The sequence below is a fragment of the Phacochoerus africanus genome, chromosome 12 (assembly GCF_016906955.1).
Source record: "Phacochoerus africanus isolate WHEZ1 chromosome 12, ROS_Pafr_v1, whole genome shotgun sequence".
Taxonomy (NCBI): domain Eukaryota; kingdom Metazoa; phylum Chordata; class Mammalia; order Artiodactyla; family Suidae; genus Phacochoerus; species Phacochoerus africanus.
In genome coordinates, this window is record NC_062555.1 from 62,762,443 (window position 1) to 62,781,446 (window position 19,004).

The following is a 19,004-nucleotide window of genomic DNA, read 5'->3' on the forward strand; positions in this document are numbered from 1 at the left end:
TTTAATTAAACAAATTGGATTCTGGCAGAGAAGGCGAGGGTGACACCCTACTTCTATAAACAATGCCCGTGGAATCCTTCATGACAAGACAGGGCACTGGCATTTAAATTCTCCAGCGGGGGATGCCAACACACCAGCCCCGCCCTCAAGCGCAAGCCATGGTTTTAAACCCGACGCTTCTTCAAGGGGAAGGAGAAAAGATTTCTGTCGACTGAATCAGCATCTGGAATGTCCTCGCTCATTTCTGGTATTATTTTCTGTATACTCTTTACAGAAGGTTTAATTCCTTAAAACAGGTTTTACTCTGTGTCAACTCAAATTACTCTCATCTGCACATAAACACTGCCACACTGGGACCATTCAGGATCATTAAACATCCTTCTTTTTTGTCTTTTTGTCTTTTCTAGCGCCGCAGCCACGGCATGTAGAGGTTCCCAGGCTAGGGGTCGAATCGGAGCTGTAGCCATTGGCCTACACCAGAGCCACAGCAACGCAGGATCCGAGCCTCGTCTGCAACCTACACCACAGCCCACAGCAATGCCGGATCCATAACCCACTGAGCAAGGCCAGGGATCGAACCTGAAACCTCATGGCTCCTAGTCGAATTTGTTAACCGTTAAGCCACAATGGAAACTCCCCATTGAGCATTCTTAACCAACAAACATCTACTATGGTTGGGATTCCTGTCGGAGGAAATGGATTAGCCATTTGGAATGTCTCAGACTTGACTTGTTTCTGACATGTCAACGTTCTCTGTGACTGTACAGAAAAGAAGAAAAAGAAGAGAAAAAAGATGAACTTAAAATTACTCAAGATTTGGAGTTCCCATAGTGGCACAGCAGAAAACAAATCTGACTAGGAACTACGAGGTTTCGGATTCGATCCCTGGCCTCACTCAGTGGGTTATGGATCCGGTGTGCCTGTGGCTGTAACGTAGGCCAGCAGCTGTAGCGTAGGCCAGCAGCTGTAGCTCCCACTAGACCCCTAGCCTGGGAACCTCCATATGCCTCCAGTGCAGCCCTACAATGCAAAGAGAAAAAAAAAATTACTCAAGATTTAGCAGACATGTGTGGACCAAAATAAGTGTAATAGCAATGATACATGTATGAGTTTTCAGTGTCCGCTTGTACAAACCAATCGGAGATGTTCCAAAAAACACATCCTTTATAAATTAGCCAGAGGAACAAAAACATTATGTGTTTGAGCTGAACTGGAATTATAAGAGGAAGTGGTTCTGAAGCACTGGCCTGGAGAGCAGAACTACAACTTAAGGCAGCTTTAGAATAATCATCATCTACCAAGACACCACTGGGGGGCGCACACAACCCATGGCACTTGTCCAAATAAGGAGGAAAAAAAATCACATTCAATGGGAGACGCAAGTTTACTTTCTACCAATTATTACTGTTCTTTTGGTAATGAAAAAGGGCTCCAAAAATATTAACATTAAGAATCTTTTGAATATGAAAACTATATATATTACCTATATATGCATTATATATATTATATATAACTGAATCTCTGTGCTATACACCTGCAACAAACATGATATTGTAAATCACCTATGCTTCCATAAAAAATAAAAATAGAAACGAAAAGGAGTCTTTTCATGTCCAACAAGCAATACTACTAGAAGACATGCCCTGTATTATTTGAACAGCCTCAAGTTACATACTCAACACATTGGTAGTAAAACAAAACAAGAAAGCACACAGCCAGAATCACTTCCAATCATTTATATTTCCATGCAGTAGCCTCCAGGTACTTTTTAGAAAAAAAAAAAAAATCAGTTTAATTCCACACAGTTCTATGAAACAATATTCCTATGAAATTATATAAACATTAATTTGCCTTTATTCTAACATTCTGCTTATGCACCTAAGTCAACTAATCCTTTCAGTGTGTTGTCTATGAGACAGGAAGGTCCTCACGAAGCAAAGTGTTAGGAGAAGAGTTCAGATTAGGAATCAGAATCTTCTGATCACATAATGACGTTGCCTTGTAACAAGTGGGTAATTTAAATTCATGTGCTAAATGAATATACATACACATAAATAGATAACAAACATCCACAAACCAACCAATGGCACAGAAAATATCAATATGGTTTTGAAATTTTAAAAGAAGGTTCAAGGTAATCAGGAAGTTTTTTCAAAAAGTTTCAACTGCTGTCAACTCCAAAGGAAACGTGAAGGGATCAGATATTTCCGTACCAACCTGCCTTTTGCTGATTTCTGAAGTGGGTCTTTTGAGATTCGAGGACCTTGAGAACCTGAGCGCCTTCACTGAATCCTTCCGTGAGATTCCAGAAAAGGAGCGATCCCTCTTCGCAGGTTTCCTTGGCGATCCATCTGCCATCTCACTCCACTAGGACGGCCAATGCCACAGTGACTCGGGTTCCAAAACTAACTACAGAAAAAAAAAAAACTGACCCCCAGATAAACAGTCCCCAGACCCAGATATAGGACCGGTGTAGTGCTCAGTCCTCTAAAAAGGGTGACAAATTGCAAACAGGTGGAAAACATAGGCCAGAACCCTTTCCATCTAAGTCAGCTTCCATGGGCAAGAACCCTGCACAGGGCAAGGAGATGGGAACACGGCGCCACTGCACCAAATGAAAACACCCGTCACCAGTTAAACAGGCCAAGGGTGGTTGTCAGGAGTGACACAGGGCTTCGCAACACACCTTGGAGTCAGCAGGGTGTGAGGAAACACAGCAGGTTCAAAGAAGTCTCCTTAACTCCTTCCTCACCAAAAGGGACGGCCTCAGGCTACAAGCCCCACTTCAAAGCAGGAGCCCTCTGACCGAGCAGGACCGTCCTCCCAACTCCTGGAGCCTTTCTCCCCCGGGGAGGACGACGTAGAGGGATGAGAGGCTCAAAGCCTCCTGCTCAGAAGCGGCGAGGACAAAACATTCACAAGAAAGACGCAGTCGGAGTCTGGCACATCCGTCCCCCATCCCAGAAAGGAGAGGAGGGTGGTTTATGTTCCTCCCAAGGGCAGCAAGAGCATGGCTCTCGCACTTTCTCTCAGGTCTGACTGCAGGAGGCGGGAGGGTGAGGCGGGACCGGGAAAATGAGGTGGCTGAGAAACACAGACCTCGGCTCCGGGTGAGAGCGGAACCCTACGAATGCTCACGACACAATTACCACCACGGCAGCGGTTAATACTGGAGCCCCCCCAAAGCCCAGCGCTTGGGGACACACACAGCCTGACCCAAGGACGGAAAGCTGGTCCAGACAAGGTGATACTGCTCAGTGCAGCTCATCATCCTGAGAGTCCTCGGGCCTGAGGAGTCATCCATCTCCTGAGCTGTCTCTTTCTGGCCTTGGACACGCAGTTGTTTTCCTCCAAATTTGAATCTCACGTTACTCTCATTCCAGTGTTTTGACTCAGGAGAACGTACGAGTTCCTCTTCCACCTTGTGTACTCATTTCCCAATTAAAATGTATCCGTATTTTCCATCACAGTCAGGGCGCGTTTTAAGCCCAGGGTGTGCACCATCGGAGGCACCAATAAAGATTATTAGGTTCGGATGATGGCAGAGCTTCGCCACGTGGAAATGCTACTTGTCACATGCCCTTAAACACCACCTGTTCGACAGAGTAGTGATTTCCAAATCCCTATCTCCCCCTCTGATCTCTCTGATCGCCCGAGCTTCGGAATCATGTGTCCAGTGACCTACTTGATGTCTCCTCGTGGCTGTCTCGAAGGCATTGCAAAATCAGTGACATGTCTCCATAGGAAAGAGACCTGACTGTCCCCAACCCAGTAAGTACCCAGTTCTACCCTGGCATCTTCCACTTTTCGATGCCATGGAACTTCCGTCTCATCCCCACTTGCTCAGTTAAGAAAGCCACCCTCGATACCTTCCTGGCCCTCAATCCTCACAGTCGGAAATCCTGGACGTTTTAACTACAAAACACATCTCACCTCCGGTCATGTTCCCCCGCGTCTACTGGAGACTGAGCCTCCGTCTCTCCCCCACTGGATGCAGCCCCCCCCCACCAGCTTCTCTCCCCTCTCATGTTCCCCTATGATGCATCCTTCCCAAAACAACCTCCCAAAAAGATACGTCGAATTATGTGACTTCTCAGTCTGACAGTTTAATGGCTTTTACTGGATTTAGTAGCACATCTCACCTGCTGAATACAGTCTTAAATATCCCCCTTCCCTCCACCCCGCCTAGTCCCCTCCCCCAGCTGCCCAGTGCATCCCAGCCACGCTCTTCCCTTTGGATCCATGAAACCTTCTTTCCACTTTTGGTTGCTGTACATGCTGCTCCCTCTGCCTCCAGCTGTTCACAGACCCCGCTCCATCACAAGCACCAAAATCCAGGCCTCCTGGCTCCTGAGAGCTGTCCTTCCGAGCAGGTGGAAGCCCGCCCCTCCTGGGTGCCTCTGCTGCCCAGACCCACGGCCTCAGAGGCTCCTCTCCTGGCACAGAGAGCTCTGGGAGATAAGAGGACACCCCCGCCCCAAAACGCCCTTGGCACCTGCAGCTGCTTCTCCAGCGTATCAGGGACTGAAAAGCAGGTGCTGAATGAGTGTCAGAGGATGGACGGAAGGAAGGAAGGAAGGAGGGAGGGACTCTGTGGGATCTGCTTGGCCTTTGCTCAACCAGACGCTATACGTTCAGCCTGATATAATAGGAACGTGGGCCATCAGTTAACATGAATTGTGATACTTTTTTTTTTTTTTTTAAGGGCCCTATTTTATTTTATAGTTCCCAGGCTAGGGGTCAAATCGGAGCTACAGCTGCTGGCCTATACCACAGCCATTGAAATTCAGTATCCAAGCTGAGTCTGGGACCTACACCACAGCTCACGGCAACGCCGGATCCTTAATCCACTGAGCGAGGCCAGGGATCAAACCTGTGTCCTCATGGATACTGGTCAGATTTGCTTCCACTGCGCCACAATGGGCCTTGGCTTTTTAGATTCCACATGTAAGTGAGATTATACAACACATATTTGTCTTTCTCCGACTGACTTGTTTCACTTCGCATAAATTCCCTAAGGACCACCCCTGTCGTCACAAATGGAGGGATTTCCTTCTTCCCTACAGCCAATTCATACTGGGGAGGGGATCTTATCCTCACCCCCAAGCTCCCCCTATGAGATGCTGATGAAGCAGCAGAAAAGCAGCAGACCAAGAAACCAAGCCCCAGTCTGCAATTACCAGAACTGCCCCCACTCCTCCAGACTCACTGGTGGCCCTAGCCAAGCAGAGTCCTCCCGGCGTCCCCAGGAACGCAGCCCCCACCATCGAAGCTCCTGTAGCTTCGGAAGATCCCTGCAGGAGCCAGTCTGGCCCCTGTGCTGTTTCCTCTGCTCATACCCTGCACCACTGCCTCCTCTGTTCCACCCAGCTCTGCGCTCCCTGCCCACAAAGCCAGGAGCTGTGGGCAAACCAGTCCCCCAAAAATACTTACATGTTGGGAAATAATCCTGTTGAATTAATTAATTAGCCATTTAGTGCTCTACTTGGTGTTTCATTTAAATATTTTCTTCTTCAGAATCCAACAAAAATGAATCCATTTAGGAGGAAATTAATCAAGTCATCTAATTAAATGAAGTCTATTATACAAATTATTTCTATTCCAAGTTACCAAACTCTTTAAACGAGTCCTTCCCTAAGCCAATTCATGCTAAAGTTTTTGTTGTTTTTTTATTTTTAAAAAAGAGGTTTCTATTCTAACCTATATTTAGAACTGCCTAATCTCTTCACCTTGGAATTGGGCAGAGGAGAATTACGGAGAAATTTAAAAATGGAAAGTAATAAAATCCCCAATTATGCATTTACTCCACCCTCAAAGATAACTATTTCAATCTGTCCCTTTCCAATGGACATGACTATTTCTGCTACAACTGTACCATATTTTGAATGTTGTTTTAACTTGATTTTTTGCCAAACTTATATCAGATACATGTATCTGTGCTTCGGTTCCAAATATCCAACTGGCTAAGTAACACCTCCAAGGCGGCCAAACCGGCTGCGGTCAGGATGGAAGTTGCCTCCCACCCAAGTCGCCCCCTCGCGCCCGCGCCCAGCATCCCCGCTGTGGGGAATGGCCCCACATTGGTGGATTCAACCACCTCAGACCTACCTACTCCCCACTTCTCCCCCTGGCCCAACCTCCATCCATCCCCCTCTCCCCACAAAGCCCCCTGACTGGCCCTCTGGGCCACTCTGCCTCCCGGCTTTCGTTTGTCCCACTCCCCTGGGCATGCTTCTCCAAAGTCCATCTGATCCCCTACCACCACCAGCCCCACACCCTCACTCTCCCCCTGCTGCCCTTCAGACTGCAGCTGATTCATATTTTTTAAGGCAACTCTCTGACTTCACCCTGAGCTCTGTCAAGGGACTTTTGTCACATCTTGCACAGGACTCTTCCTTTTCCTCAGAACCACTATCTAAGAGTAATTCTGACTCTTACAACAGACCATAAGCCCCAAGAGAGCAGGAACCATGTCCGCTTTTGTTCAACAATGTGTCACGGCACTAAGCACAGTGCCTGGCACACAAGAGGTGCTCAGCAAATTGGTTCAAATAACTAACGATACTTTAAAAAAAAAAAAAAAAGACCAAAAAAAGTCCTACTATCATTCAAAGGAAATTACTACATGTGCTGTCTTTCAAATGATTATTTTTCAGACACTCTGATTTGAAAAAAATTCTCTACTTAAGCTTTACTCATGAGGGGTGGGGCACTTGGCTTTGGTTTAACAGTGCAGCTTTAACTAGCTCTTCCGTCTAATCTCAACCTCACAAATTCATCCAAAGACAGTGGGGGGTGTACTGATGCATAAATCAGCTATTCCTTTGGATTAGGACAACAGGAAATATTTTTCACAAGTATTTCATGGTCAGGTTTCCCTGTAAACAGAGAGGGTTTTGTGATGGGGTATAATTTCAGAAAGCACTACTTCTTGAAATTGTGCTTTTCCCCACGGCCAAAAGGAGAAGATGTCCACATGAAAAGCTTGGTTCCGGAGTTCCCGTTGTGGCACAGTGGTTAACGAATCTGACTAGGAACCATGAGGTTGCAGGTTCGATCTCTGCCCTTGCTCAGTGGATTAACGATCTGGCGTCGCCGTGAGCTATGGTGTGGGTCGAAGATGCGGCTCAGATCCCGAGTTGCTGTGGCTCTGGTAAAGGCCGGTGGCTACAGCTCCAATTGGACCCCTAGCCTGGGAACCTCCATATGCCGTGGGAGTGGCCCTAGAAAAAGCAAAAAGACAAAAAATAATAATAAATTAATTAAATAAATAAATAAAAAGCTTTTTAAAAAAAAAAAAGAAAAGAAAAGCTTGGTTCCCATGACTGCATCCATTCACTTAAAAGGAAGGCAAGGAATAGCCATTCTATGATTAAGTGACCGGATGAATAAAATATACACCAATGGGCTTGTCACCGAGAAACCCTAAGCAGACATCCTAATCCATTATAACGGAGGCAATCGGTTTTCATTTGGGAAAAAGTACCCAATGCCACGTCCTACCACCCACACCTCTGGGAGGCCCATTCTACAACCCTTACCTGTTTTGCATGTAAACTATTTAGCTTAAGTGGATTGTACATGTTTAGTAATAACCAAGAGAATCTACTTGAAATGAAGACACCTTAGTTATTTCCATGATCACTGCTTCTCACTAACACGTAATCTGCTTGAATTCCTCAAAGGCAAAATACAGTTGTCGCCCGTTTAGTATCAGAGGTCTCCCTCATTCAGTGTGTGTGTGTTTTCTTTTTACAGCTTGACGGTTCCAAGGAAGTTACAGTATGTAATGTTAGCAAATCAGTATCCTTGACAATGTACAAAATGAGTCCCAATGCGTTCGTTTTCCTGCAGCTCTTTTCTGTCTTTTCACAACACGCCTAGGATGGTTTTAAGATTTTATATGTTTCAGGGATACAGAAAATCTGGCATCTTTGGAAATTCTATCCAGATTTAAGAGCATAAGAATGCTCCTTAAAAAAAAAAAAAAAAAAAAAAACAGCATCACATTCTGAATACGGATCAAGTTCTTTCCAAGAAATTAGCTCAAAAAGCAGGGAGGGGTGAAAAGAGAGTTAGCCAAGGATCCCCCCACCCCTACCCCAGGGTACGGATCTTCTAAAAATAATTTGGCCACATGCTGCAATTTAGTGTTTCTGTCTTCACAACAAAGAAATTCAAACACCAAAACTTTCTCTTATCAGGCACATACATGCTCATGCATTAAATGAGGAGAAAAGGCCTTTAAAGAAATTAAAGTAAGATTTCTGTCAGTTACAAGCTGTTAATTCTTGTTGTAATTTAAGCAGCAATCCATTTCTTAATAAAAGAGAGCTTACGCTGCTTTAAGAACTCATTTCAACGTTACCACAGAAATTCTTTTTTTTTTTTTTTGTCTTTTGTCCTTTTAGGGCCGCACCCTCGGCATATGGAGGTTCCCAGGCTACAGGTCCAATCAGAGCTGTAGCCACCGACCTGTGCCACAGTCACAGCAATGCCAAATCCTGAACTCACTGAGCAAGGCCAGGGATCGAACCCGAAACCTCATGGTTCCTAGTCGGATTCGTTAACCACTGAGCCACAACGGGAACTCCTACCACGGAAATTCATTTTAATCTTCCTTATTCCAGATACAAAGAATCTCTTCTGCATTCTCATCTACAGACTGTACAGACTGCGACTGCTTCCAGCACAAAAACGACACGGTGTCTCTCTCCGCATTATCCACAACCAGGGCACAGAATCCCTAATGCTTTTTAAAGTATGTAGGTACACAGGTCCCCCACAAGTAAGAAAACACCCTCTTGCTGGACACTGGTTACTTTTTAAGACTCGATGCCAAAACAAGCATGAGAATGATTTACACTTTACACGTATGTGATAAAAAATAACATCTGCAGCAGGAGAAAAGTGTGCGCTTTTAAAATTAGGAATGTGGAGTTCTCGTCGTGGCACAGTGGAAACGAATCCGACTGGGAAGCATAATGTTGCGGGTTCAATTCCCTGGCCTCGCTCAGTAGGTTAAGGATCCGGCATTGCCGTGAGCTGTGGTATAGGTCGGCAGCTACAGCTCCGATTGGACCCCTAGCCTGGGAACCTCCGTATGGCACAGGTGTGGCCCTAACAAGACAAAAGACGAAAATTAAATTAAATTAAATTAAATTAAGGAATGTTCCTTACCTAAAAGTTCAGCCACACATGTATTTCAAAAGCAAAATTTCTAACAACGCATTTTCTGAAATACAAATATAAACATGGACAGGGCAGTAAGATCATTAACATACAAGGCACAAAAACTGCAGCAGTTTCACAGAGAAGAAAGGTGAAAGCATGTGCTAAGCACCTCTGTGCTTTCACCAGCATGTAGAAATTGGAGCTTTCCCACAATACCCATACTTTTTTTTTTTTTTTTTTTTTGCTGCACCCACCCAAGGTACATAGAATTTTCTAGGCCAGGGATTGAACCCGTGCCACAGCAGTAAAAATGCCGCACCCTTAACCCACTGAGCCACAAGGGAACTCCCCCAGTACTTTTTTTTTTTTTCTTTTTTCTTGTTTACTGCCACACCTGTGGCATATGGAGGTTCCCAGTCTAGGGGATGAATCAAAGCTGCAGCTGCCAGCCTACACCACAGCCTCAGCAACACAGGATCCGAGCCACCTCTGCCACCTATGCTGCAGCTTGTGGCAATGCTGGATCCTTGGCCCACTGAGCGAGGCCAGGATCGGAACTTGCATCCTCGTGGAGACAACATCAGGTCTTTAACCAGCTGAGCCACAGTGCAAACTTCCGATTTCAAAAGTGTCTTTTTCTCAACATTCTTCTAGTGAGGACACTGGCCAGACTGTCCACCTGAGGATTCTGGCTTCTTTCCCCCAGGCAGCAGCCAACTGTCTCCACAAGCACCCTTCATGATGCCTGGACCTCGCCTAATCAGACACGCTCTCCAGAGTTTAAACTGCTACTCCACCCACGCTTCCCACAGAGAGCGAGAAACTGAGAGTGGAAGAGACTTCCCAAGGTCGTCACCAAAACAGAACACGCATCACAGCATTCCTGGTCAAAACCAAATTGCATCCCAGTGCAACACAGGCAATGCTTGATGCCACATCTTAAATCACCTTCAGCACCAGAGACACAAAGGAGAAGAGCATGGCGTGAGTGAGAAAAAGGCTCTCTTGCTGCTGATCGCCAGCCCCCCAAAGCACACTCCCCCCAACTCTACCTGCAGGTCGGTTCCTGGGAAACCTCTGTGGACGCCCCTACAGTCAGGCTGCAGGGAGACGTGAATGCCCAGGATTTTGATCCTGTCACCTACTCAGTGGGGTTTCCTGTCATTCACAGAGGGAATGACAGGGGTGACTGAGGAGCCAGGGAGGCTCATGGATAGTAAATAATAAACAAGAAGAGCAAACCAGGAAGACAGACATTCAGACAGAACACAGCCCAGCACTCAGCAAGGCTTGGGTTACCGCTGTTGTACACGGTGCTGGAGACGACGTGAAAAGCACTTCGGTTTTTCGTAATGTGGCAGAATGTCAATCGAGAAAACAGAATCACACACTAAGGGCAAACAGAACAGGGCGACAGCATGTGTGGGCGGACGCTGTGCCCTCTCGGGAAGCAGCAATGTCCACAAGGGACAAACAAACAGGGCACATGGGCACATCCGTATGCCCAAAGCAGATCTGGATTATTCTCTGTCTTAGAAAAAAATCAAACCTACTCCAAGAACCCAAGACAACCCACACTCGCACTGTTTTGAGCACATCTGGGTAAACCCTGGAGTTGGAAGCCTATCGGCACTAAATGGAAACTTCCTCCGTGCTATGCACTGAACTTGGATGTAACTAAAGGCTAATGAGCAAAACTACAGCTAATCAGGTACTCTGATTGCCTTCTGCTATTATTGGAATTATTGCCTCTTAATCCTAATTTCCCTCAATTAAAAATTTTTTTCATTATTTTACACATTCATGGTGACCAAGTATAAAATCTGTATCTTTAAGAGAGTTTTCCACATGACACGAGTGACAGGGCAGGGCCACTGAAGCCTTGTTTTCACAGTTTGTGAATGAAAATAGAAGCTGGTTGGGGTGTGGGGGGTGCAAAATACAGGTGTTCCAGCCTGGCTCACAGAGACCGCACTTCCCTGGGCCAGGTAGCTATAAACATGTGCCCACAGGAGTTTCATAGAACAGGACCTTTAAAGAAAAGAAAAAAAGAAAAAAAAAGAAAGAAATCTCACTGTTTAGGAGAACTGCAATGCTTTTTTAACCTAAAAGCAAAATAGGTGTCAAGATACCTGCCAAAAATGTTAAAAACACTCCAGGGTGATAAAATCAGAATCAAATTTCAAAACCATGGAAAAGAGCCATACAACTGACAACACACAACCCCTCTGTTTGAATAATGCATCCTACAACACCGGTGAATCTGGATATGGGGATTCTGGATTAATTATATTTTTCACGGTTGCAACTTAAAATGGGGCCTGTCAGATGCTCATTCAAAACTTTAATTCTACAATACACATATTTAAATACTTCTGAACAAATAAAACGATGATTTAAAAACCATTTTAGGAGCTCCTGTTGTGGCTCAGCACGTTGACAACTCAACATAGTGTATGTGAGGATTCGGCTTTGATCCCCGGCCTTGCTCAGTGGGTTAAAGACCTGGCGTGGCTGTGGCTGTGGCACAGGCCTCAGCTGCAGCTCCGATTCAGCCCCTAGCCTGAGAACTTCCATATGCTCCAGGCGCAGCCGTAAAAAGAAAAAAAAAATCTTATAAATAAAAATAAAAGCCGTTTTCGTCGTGGTACATCGTACCCGTCAGCATTTTTCTATTTGAAAACTCAATTTAATCTACATGATAGAAAACTGTGTGAAAACTTATTTCGCCTACTAATATAAAATATTTTTCTCAGGTTTAAAGCTTTAACTTGTTTAAGATATATAAGATTGTATAGGAGATACATATATATATGTAGGATAGGTATAGGATTATATAAGATATATAATAAAAGACAATGCAGATTTATCATCATCAAATTCAGTAAGAATACAAAATGTAAAACACGGTTTATTACGTATCCTGTGATTTCAGAGCTCCCTGGAGGCCTAGTGGTTAAGGATTCGGCATTGTCAGGGCTGTGGAGCGGGTTCAGTCCCTGGCCTGGGGAATTTCTGCATGCTGAGGGCGTGGCCAAAATAAATACATAAATATTTAAACATTTTTAAAGACAATAATTTTTAAAAGTCCCCTGTGATTTCAATATGCCACTGTCTGGGGTCACCCAACTTGCCTTCTCCTTGACTTTTATGTATGATCTAAAGGTTAACTGTGTTGAAAGAAGAGCGCATTCTTTTCAATTGCTAAGCAACAAATTGCCGCAAAATCTAAAAAAGAACATGAACGACCTTAAGCCGGTCACAGAACCCACCGTATTCTCAAGTACGCGTGAAACACCCATCAAAGGAGGCCGTATATGGGCCATAAAGTAAGTCCCGGTACAGCTTTAAAGTTCTTTTTTCAATCCTGTTGCTGAACACCTACCCGTCAATGCCCCACCTGCTCAAAATGCGAGGTGTGTTTGGAGCGTGAATGCTGAAGGGGGCGCAGGCAGGACTCCTACCGAGACTTCGTGAGCCCACCCGGCACTACACCAAGCGGTAGGAACACCCGGAGTCCATTCGGCTCAGCCTCCTCAGGACACCGAGACGGGGCAGCCCCCTTGTCCTGCTCCCACAGCAACCGAGGCCCACAACAACACACCTGAGCGAGGCCCAGCATGGGGGCCACCTCGGCTGCTTCTCAGGGACTCTACTCATTTGGACGCACAGTCGAAGCACAAAGTAGGATGGTCCCAATGTGGGGGACACCTAAGTCTGGGCTCCATCAGAAAGGAAGGTTTCAACACCTTGTAATAACCTATAATGGAAGAGAATCTGAAAAAGAACACACACACACACACACACACACACACACGTGTCTATGTATATGTGTGTTTATGTACATGTGTGCATCTAGGTACACGTATGTATATATGTATATATACACATTTGTGTATGAATCACTTTGCCGTACACCTGAAACTAACACAACATTGTACACCAACTATACTTCAACTTGAAAGAAAGATGACAGGTGGAAAAACAAGCGTGGGCATCAATGATGCTGGGGGCAAAGGACACGCCCAGGACCACTCAGCTTCCTCCACAGAAACCCAAGAATCCAAAGCAGCAACGATTTGAAAGCAATACTGTCTGTGCTGCTATGTCAGCATAGCTATGGTTAATGGATTTATAATCAACTCCAAAACAACAGGCCACCACTCAATCCTTTTTATTTGAGAGAAAGAGAGTGTGTCTCTCTGAAGGATGCAAAGCCTACTCAACCAGCTGCCGTGATGAGCTTCAGGCAACAGGGGTCCCAGGTGATTATTTCCCTCTGGGTGTGTTTCTTTTTTTTCACGAGAACCTATATTACTTTTATGGGGAAAAAAAAACAAACAAAAAAGAAAGACAAAAGAAAAGAAGGAAGAAGATGGGAGAAGAGGAAATGTCAAAAGATCAACACAACACTAGTTCATCTCTCCTGGTACTACGGCTGGGAAAGGCCACCTGTTCAAATTCTTCATAAATCTCTGGTGTGGTTTAAGCTCTGGAGCTGAACTGCACAATAAATTGGCTATAACGCAGGTCTCCGGAGGGCACTCTTCGTGTGGGTTGCAGGAAAAGGCTTTGAGAGCCACCCTACTCCTGGCTCATTGAAGAGTCTAACAAGGAAACTGACACCAAAAGAAACAGCAGCAGATCTCAGACAGGCAGAAAAGTTCTGCATTTGAGACCCAACGTATCCCAGGCCACAGCAGCTTCACGGGACAAACCCCACGACGACAGGTGCCCGTGACGCAAACATCTGTCACTTCACACAGTTTCTGGTACCTGAAATTGTTCCTTCGCCTTAAGATGTCAAGAAAACCCATAAGCCATCGGCCAGTTCTGAGCCAGCCACTGTGCTGTCAGAAAGGCAGGCGTGACAAGACACAGCCGCCGCGCTTGTCCAGCCCACCTCACAGGAGGCAAAGGGCTGCAGAGCTCCCAGGAGGAAGAGGGGTGAGGACTGGGCGGTTTACCTTCCTCAACCCCATGGCGGAACCTCACTGTGGAGCCCACCCTGAGCCGGCACAGGCCGTGGTGAACAGACGAGACGTGGTTGCCAGCCCTCCCTGCTAACACGGCGGACGTGGCCACAGCCTGCTCAGATCAGCGCCCCATCCAATCCAGACCCTGTGCTGAGCAGCTCCTCTGCCTCCTTCCCTCAAAAAGGACAGATTGGGGGGGCGGGGGCCTGAAGGGCCTGTGGTGCCACAGTCACAGCCGGCCTTGAAGATGCTGTTGCAGTGCGACAGCCCCCCGAGGGGCTCACGGGGGAAAGGGCGGCTCCCCGAGCCAAGGGCACAGGGAGGATGGCGGAATGCAGCCAAGCCGTGACCCACAGAGGCCAGCCACTGGGATGGGCCACCCCTGGGGTCCACAGAGACTGTGCGTGTCCCACATGGAAATGCCGATCGTAACAGACCTGAGTTATCAAGAAAGATGTTACGTTTGGTTAAAATAAGAGAGGACCAACATGGAAACCTCTTAACAATACTCCTTTTTAAAACCCTGCCCTTTCAAATTCCAAAACTTCGGACTGACTCCCAGGTATCAAGAAAGATCATTATACCCTGGGGTTCCGGGAAGGGAGGATTCATGGCACTTACTTTAAAAGAAACAAACCGGTATGAGTGGCCCAAATGTTCTTTAAAGTACATGTGCCTGAAATAGGAAGGCAGCTGCTCCTGCCACCCACGCCCTCCCCCGTCTTCAAAAGATGTGCTCAGAGGCGCTTCCCTGGGTTTGCACTCACCCTGTCTTTGTCATCGGCCACATCACAGAGGATGTCGTCAAGATCGAGAATTCCTCCATCCCCATGTTCCAGGCGGTGCACTTGTATCCAGTAATTTGGATCCTGTAGGAAAGAATAGATAGTAAGTTAGCATCACCCAAGAGAAGGCAACAGTGTAAAACTGGGGTAATAACCTCCTGCCAGGAAAAGGAATGGACCTCATCAGCAATATAGCAACTGACTAAAAAGTCAGGTGGCTCCCTATCTCCGGTTGAGTCAATTTTCCTTTTTCAATGATGGAGTCCCTCAGGCATGCACATTCCTTTGGCTCAGATGCTGACATGCTGTTACAGGAACCGCAGGAACCAGCAAATCTCAGCGCATCTGAAATACTAATTCCTCTGAAGTATGCTGGGTTTCCCATGGTCCAGCATGAAGTACTTAGTAATCCTCCCAATCCAATCTGTCGAGACATTCTAATAAGCAAGCAACATATATTGTGTGTCTGAATAACCCAGGTCAGAGCTACCTGAAGAAAAGAAGGCTGCATGCTTGCTGGCTCAAAGTAATCGCTACAAACAGGTCTAAATACACGGACCCAGAAGGCTGTTGACAAGGCCACACGTGAACAAAGCACAAGTACAGAACAACATGTGTGTTTGAGTCCTTTGTTTATGAAGACAAAATTGCACACACTTTTGTATTGTGCATATAGAAATGACCCCAAAAATACACAGCAAAATTTGCGATAGTTATCCCTGAGGAGTGGGACTGGAAGAGAAGACAGAGGGCTTCATTTTAAGTGTTACACCTGGGTGTGTGTGTGTGTGTATGCACACATGCTTATGCATACACACACACATATGTGCAGACACATATGTACACATACATACATCCAAACACAATATAACATAAAACCAAGTTCTAGAATTGCGTGAAAAGAGAACACAGTGGTTTTGAAACGTCTACAATCATGCTCAGTTGTACACTCAAACGAAAACTCTATCTCTTGCTGTCAGCTGCTGAATCAGCCGGAGCACAGGATGACTAATAAAAAGTTGAAGCAAACACTCCACTTTTCCAACCTAAACAGAGATGTTTGGTACAGTTCTTTCCTAAAGGAAAAGCTGGGATGGAGGAGCCACAAGATTAATGACAGTCCAAATACAGCTTCTGGACCCTACGCCAGATCTCCTGACTCAGACCTTCTTCCCAGGGCAGGGTCAGGGGAGCCACAGCCTTGAACCTCCCGGAGGAATCTTTAATAGAGCCAGACCTAGGAGTCACTAAAATGGACCACTTATTTAAACAAAGGGGGAAAAAAATGCAGAGTGACCAATCCCTGTCACTTTTTAACCAGCACAGAAAGGAGTTCCGACCCTCACTCTCAAAGTTACGAAACATTTCCATAGAAACAACCACGCCAACAACCCACAGCTCCTCGGCACCCTCCTCCATCCAGACTTCATGAAAAGGAGATTCAGAACTGAAAGTAACTCTTCACCCAGAACACAGAGCTGAGTTGTAGGAAACACACACACACACACACACACACACACACACACCCCTTGGCATCCCCTTCATTCCCCGGGCCTTCCGCTGGTTACAGTGTCACCCAGAGTTCTTAGGAAACCCCCTTCACTGAGTCCAGCCCAGAATTTGTCATCCCTAAATTTGTTGAGTCGCTAAGGAACAAAATCCCAGGAGTCCCCTGGTGGCCTAGCAGATTAAGGATCTGCTTTGTCACTGCTGCAGCAAGGGTTCGATCCCCAGCCCTGGCATTTCTGCATGCCTCAGGCACCGCCAAACCCTGACCCCGACTCCACCAAAAAAAAAGAAAGAACAAAGCCCAAAGCAAAGTATACTCCTACGCTCCCCTACCAAATGGTATTACTTCTCCAGGGGAAATGAGGAGTTATCCATAACCTGGGGGTGAATGAGGAGACGATGCCCCAACCATCGGTCCCCAGCCACACACCATAGACCCACCCCGCCCTCCACTCCCGGCCCCAGCAAGCCGCAGCATGACCTAATCAACTGAAATATCGACTTTTATTTCCACAACACTTTTCTACACAGAGAAGCAAACTGACCTCTAAAATGTGGCTTATATAAAATTCTTAAAGCCTCTTAATCCTCCTCACTCTTTCCATATGAGATCATAACCTACTGCCTTTCCATAACATTTGGAGCCACTGCTTTGAAATAAATTCCCTCCTCAAGATTTCTCAACCTCTTATATTTATACTCGAGAACCTGCTCTGGTCAGCCTCCCTCCCACCACATCCCTTCACAGCCTGCCCTGTGCCCGCATCCCTGTGCACCCCTTCCCGCCGTGCCTGCTGCCCTGCCCGGAGCCCCAGCCTCCCCGCAGGCTGACCGTCCCCGTCCATCAAGACTCTGCAGCCGCCAGCTTCCCCAAGAGCTTTTCCTGACCAGAACACCCCAAAAAAGGCTAGAACTCTATCTCCAGCCTCACTAGAAATGTTTCTAAAACCCTAAGTGTACAAAATAGTACTCAGATGTCAACTTTGAGCTTTTAAAAGCTGTTAATACTGTATTTTAACACATGCTAAAACAACAGTCCAAAACCTTCTGTTGACCCTACTTTGCCCTTGGGCGACCACACCAATTCTCCCATCCTCTTTTTTTTAACAGCGGCACCTGTGGTCCAGGGAAGTTCCTGGGCTGGGGTCGAATCAGAACTGCAACTGCAGCCTGTGCCACAGTCACAGCACGGCAGCCTCCGAGCCGCATCTGGGACCTACGCTGCAGCTTGCGGCAAGGCCGGACCATTAATGAACAGGCCGGATCATTAATGAACAGGCCAGATCATTAATGAACAAGGCCAGGGGTTGAACCTGCATCCTCACAGAGACTATGCCGGGTTCTTAACCTGCTGAGCCATAATGGGAACTCCTCCCTGATCCTCTTGCCAGCAACATTTTTTAAAGCTGTGTTGTCTCAGATTCTCCCACGAAGCCCATTCCACTCAGGCCTCCACCCCAGCACAGCCCCAAAACGGTCCCCTGAGTTCACGAACAGCCCCCAAGCTGCTAAGTGCGTTCTCAAGATTCATCTTCCTTGGTCTGTCAGCAGAACTTGATACCTGGTCACACGATCCTTCTGGAAAGACTCCAGGAACTTGGCTTATCATCCTTCAACTATCTGATCAAGGCTTGTCTGGTTTTGAGATGCAGGTGTTGACTCCTGCCTCCAGAGAGGTCCCAATTCAACAGTCAGCCACGCCAAGCGGCCGTGACAACAGCACGTCAGAGCATTCATGAGGCCAGCACGTAGTAAATGTCACTCCGTCCTATGCCAACGGGGAAAAACCCTCTGGAGAGAAGGCCCTGGGAGGGGACTCCTCCGTCATCCCGACAGAGCTCACGAAAAGTCGGATGCGGGGAGAGATGAATTAGGGGCTTAACACAGACACACCACCGCACATCAACAGAGGACCAGCAAGGACCTACTGCCGAGCACAGGGAGCCACACTCACCATGAGCTAGTAACCTATGAGGGAAAGGAATATAAAAAAGAATATATGTAAATGTACACACACACACACACACACAAATTCAGTGTATAACCGAATCACTTGGCTGTGCACCTGAAACCAATGCAATGTTGTAAATCAACTATACTTCAATTTTGAAAAACTGTAAAAAAAAAAAAAGTTAAAAATCAGTCTGAACAGTGCACATGAAAATGACCTCCTCCCACAAATGTATACAAACCAGGAAGGATTTTTTTTTTTTTTTGGGGGGGGCCATTGAGAAAATATAACTTCTTGGAAAAGCAGGCCCTCAGAAGATTTTCCTCTTTTTTTTTTCCTTTTTAGGGCCACACCCATGGCATACAGAGGTTCCCAGGCTAGGGGCTGAATCAGAGCTACAGCCACCAGCCACCACAGCCACAGCTGGATCCGAGCCACATCTGCTACCTACACCATGGCTCAGGGCAACGGTGGATCCTGAACCCACTGATGGAGGCCTGGGATTGAACCCGCATGGCTAGTTGGGCTTCTTACTGTTGAGCCACAGTGGGAACTCCTCAGAAGATTTTAATAGACTGCTTCATCCACACAATTCTCTGTCAATAACCA

The 19,004-nt window shown here is 46.4% G+C and overlaps 1 protein-coding gene across 22 annotated transcripts in view; it reads right to left on the reverse strand.

Annotated features, from left to right (window-relative positions):
- The window catches only part of PARD3 (par-3 family cell polarity regulator), a 629,826-nt gene that overhangs the window by 499,157 nt on the left and 111,665 nt on the right, over positions 1-19,004 (reverse strand). For 21 of the 22 annotated variants that reach the window (XM_047755497.1, XM_047755490.1, XM_047755482.1 and 18 more), the window contains exon 2: positions 14,918-15,019. In XM_047755497.1, the coding sequence (XP_047611453.1) occupies positions 14,918-15,019 (102 nt within the window). Of the gene's footprint in view, positions 1-2,217; positions 2,668-14,917; positions 15,020-19,004 lie in introns of those variants that run through there. The other variant, XM_047755489.1, reaches the window with a different exon arrangement.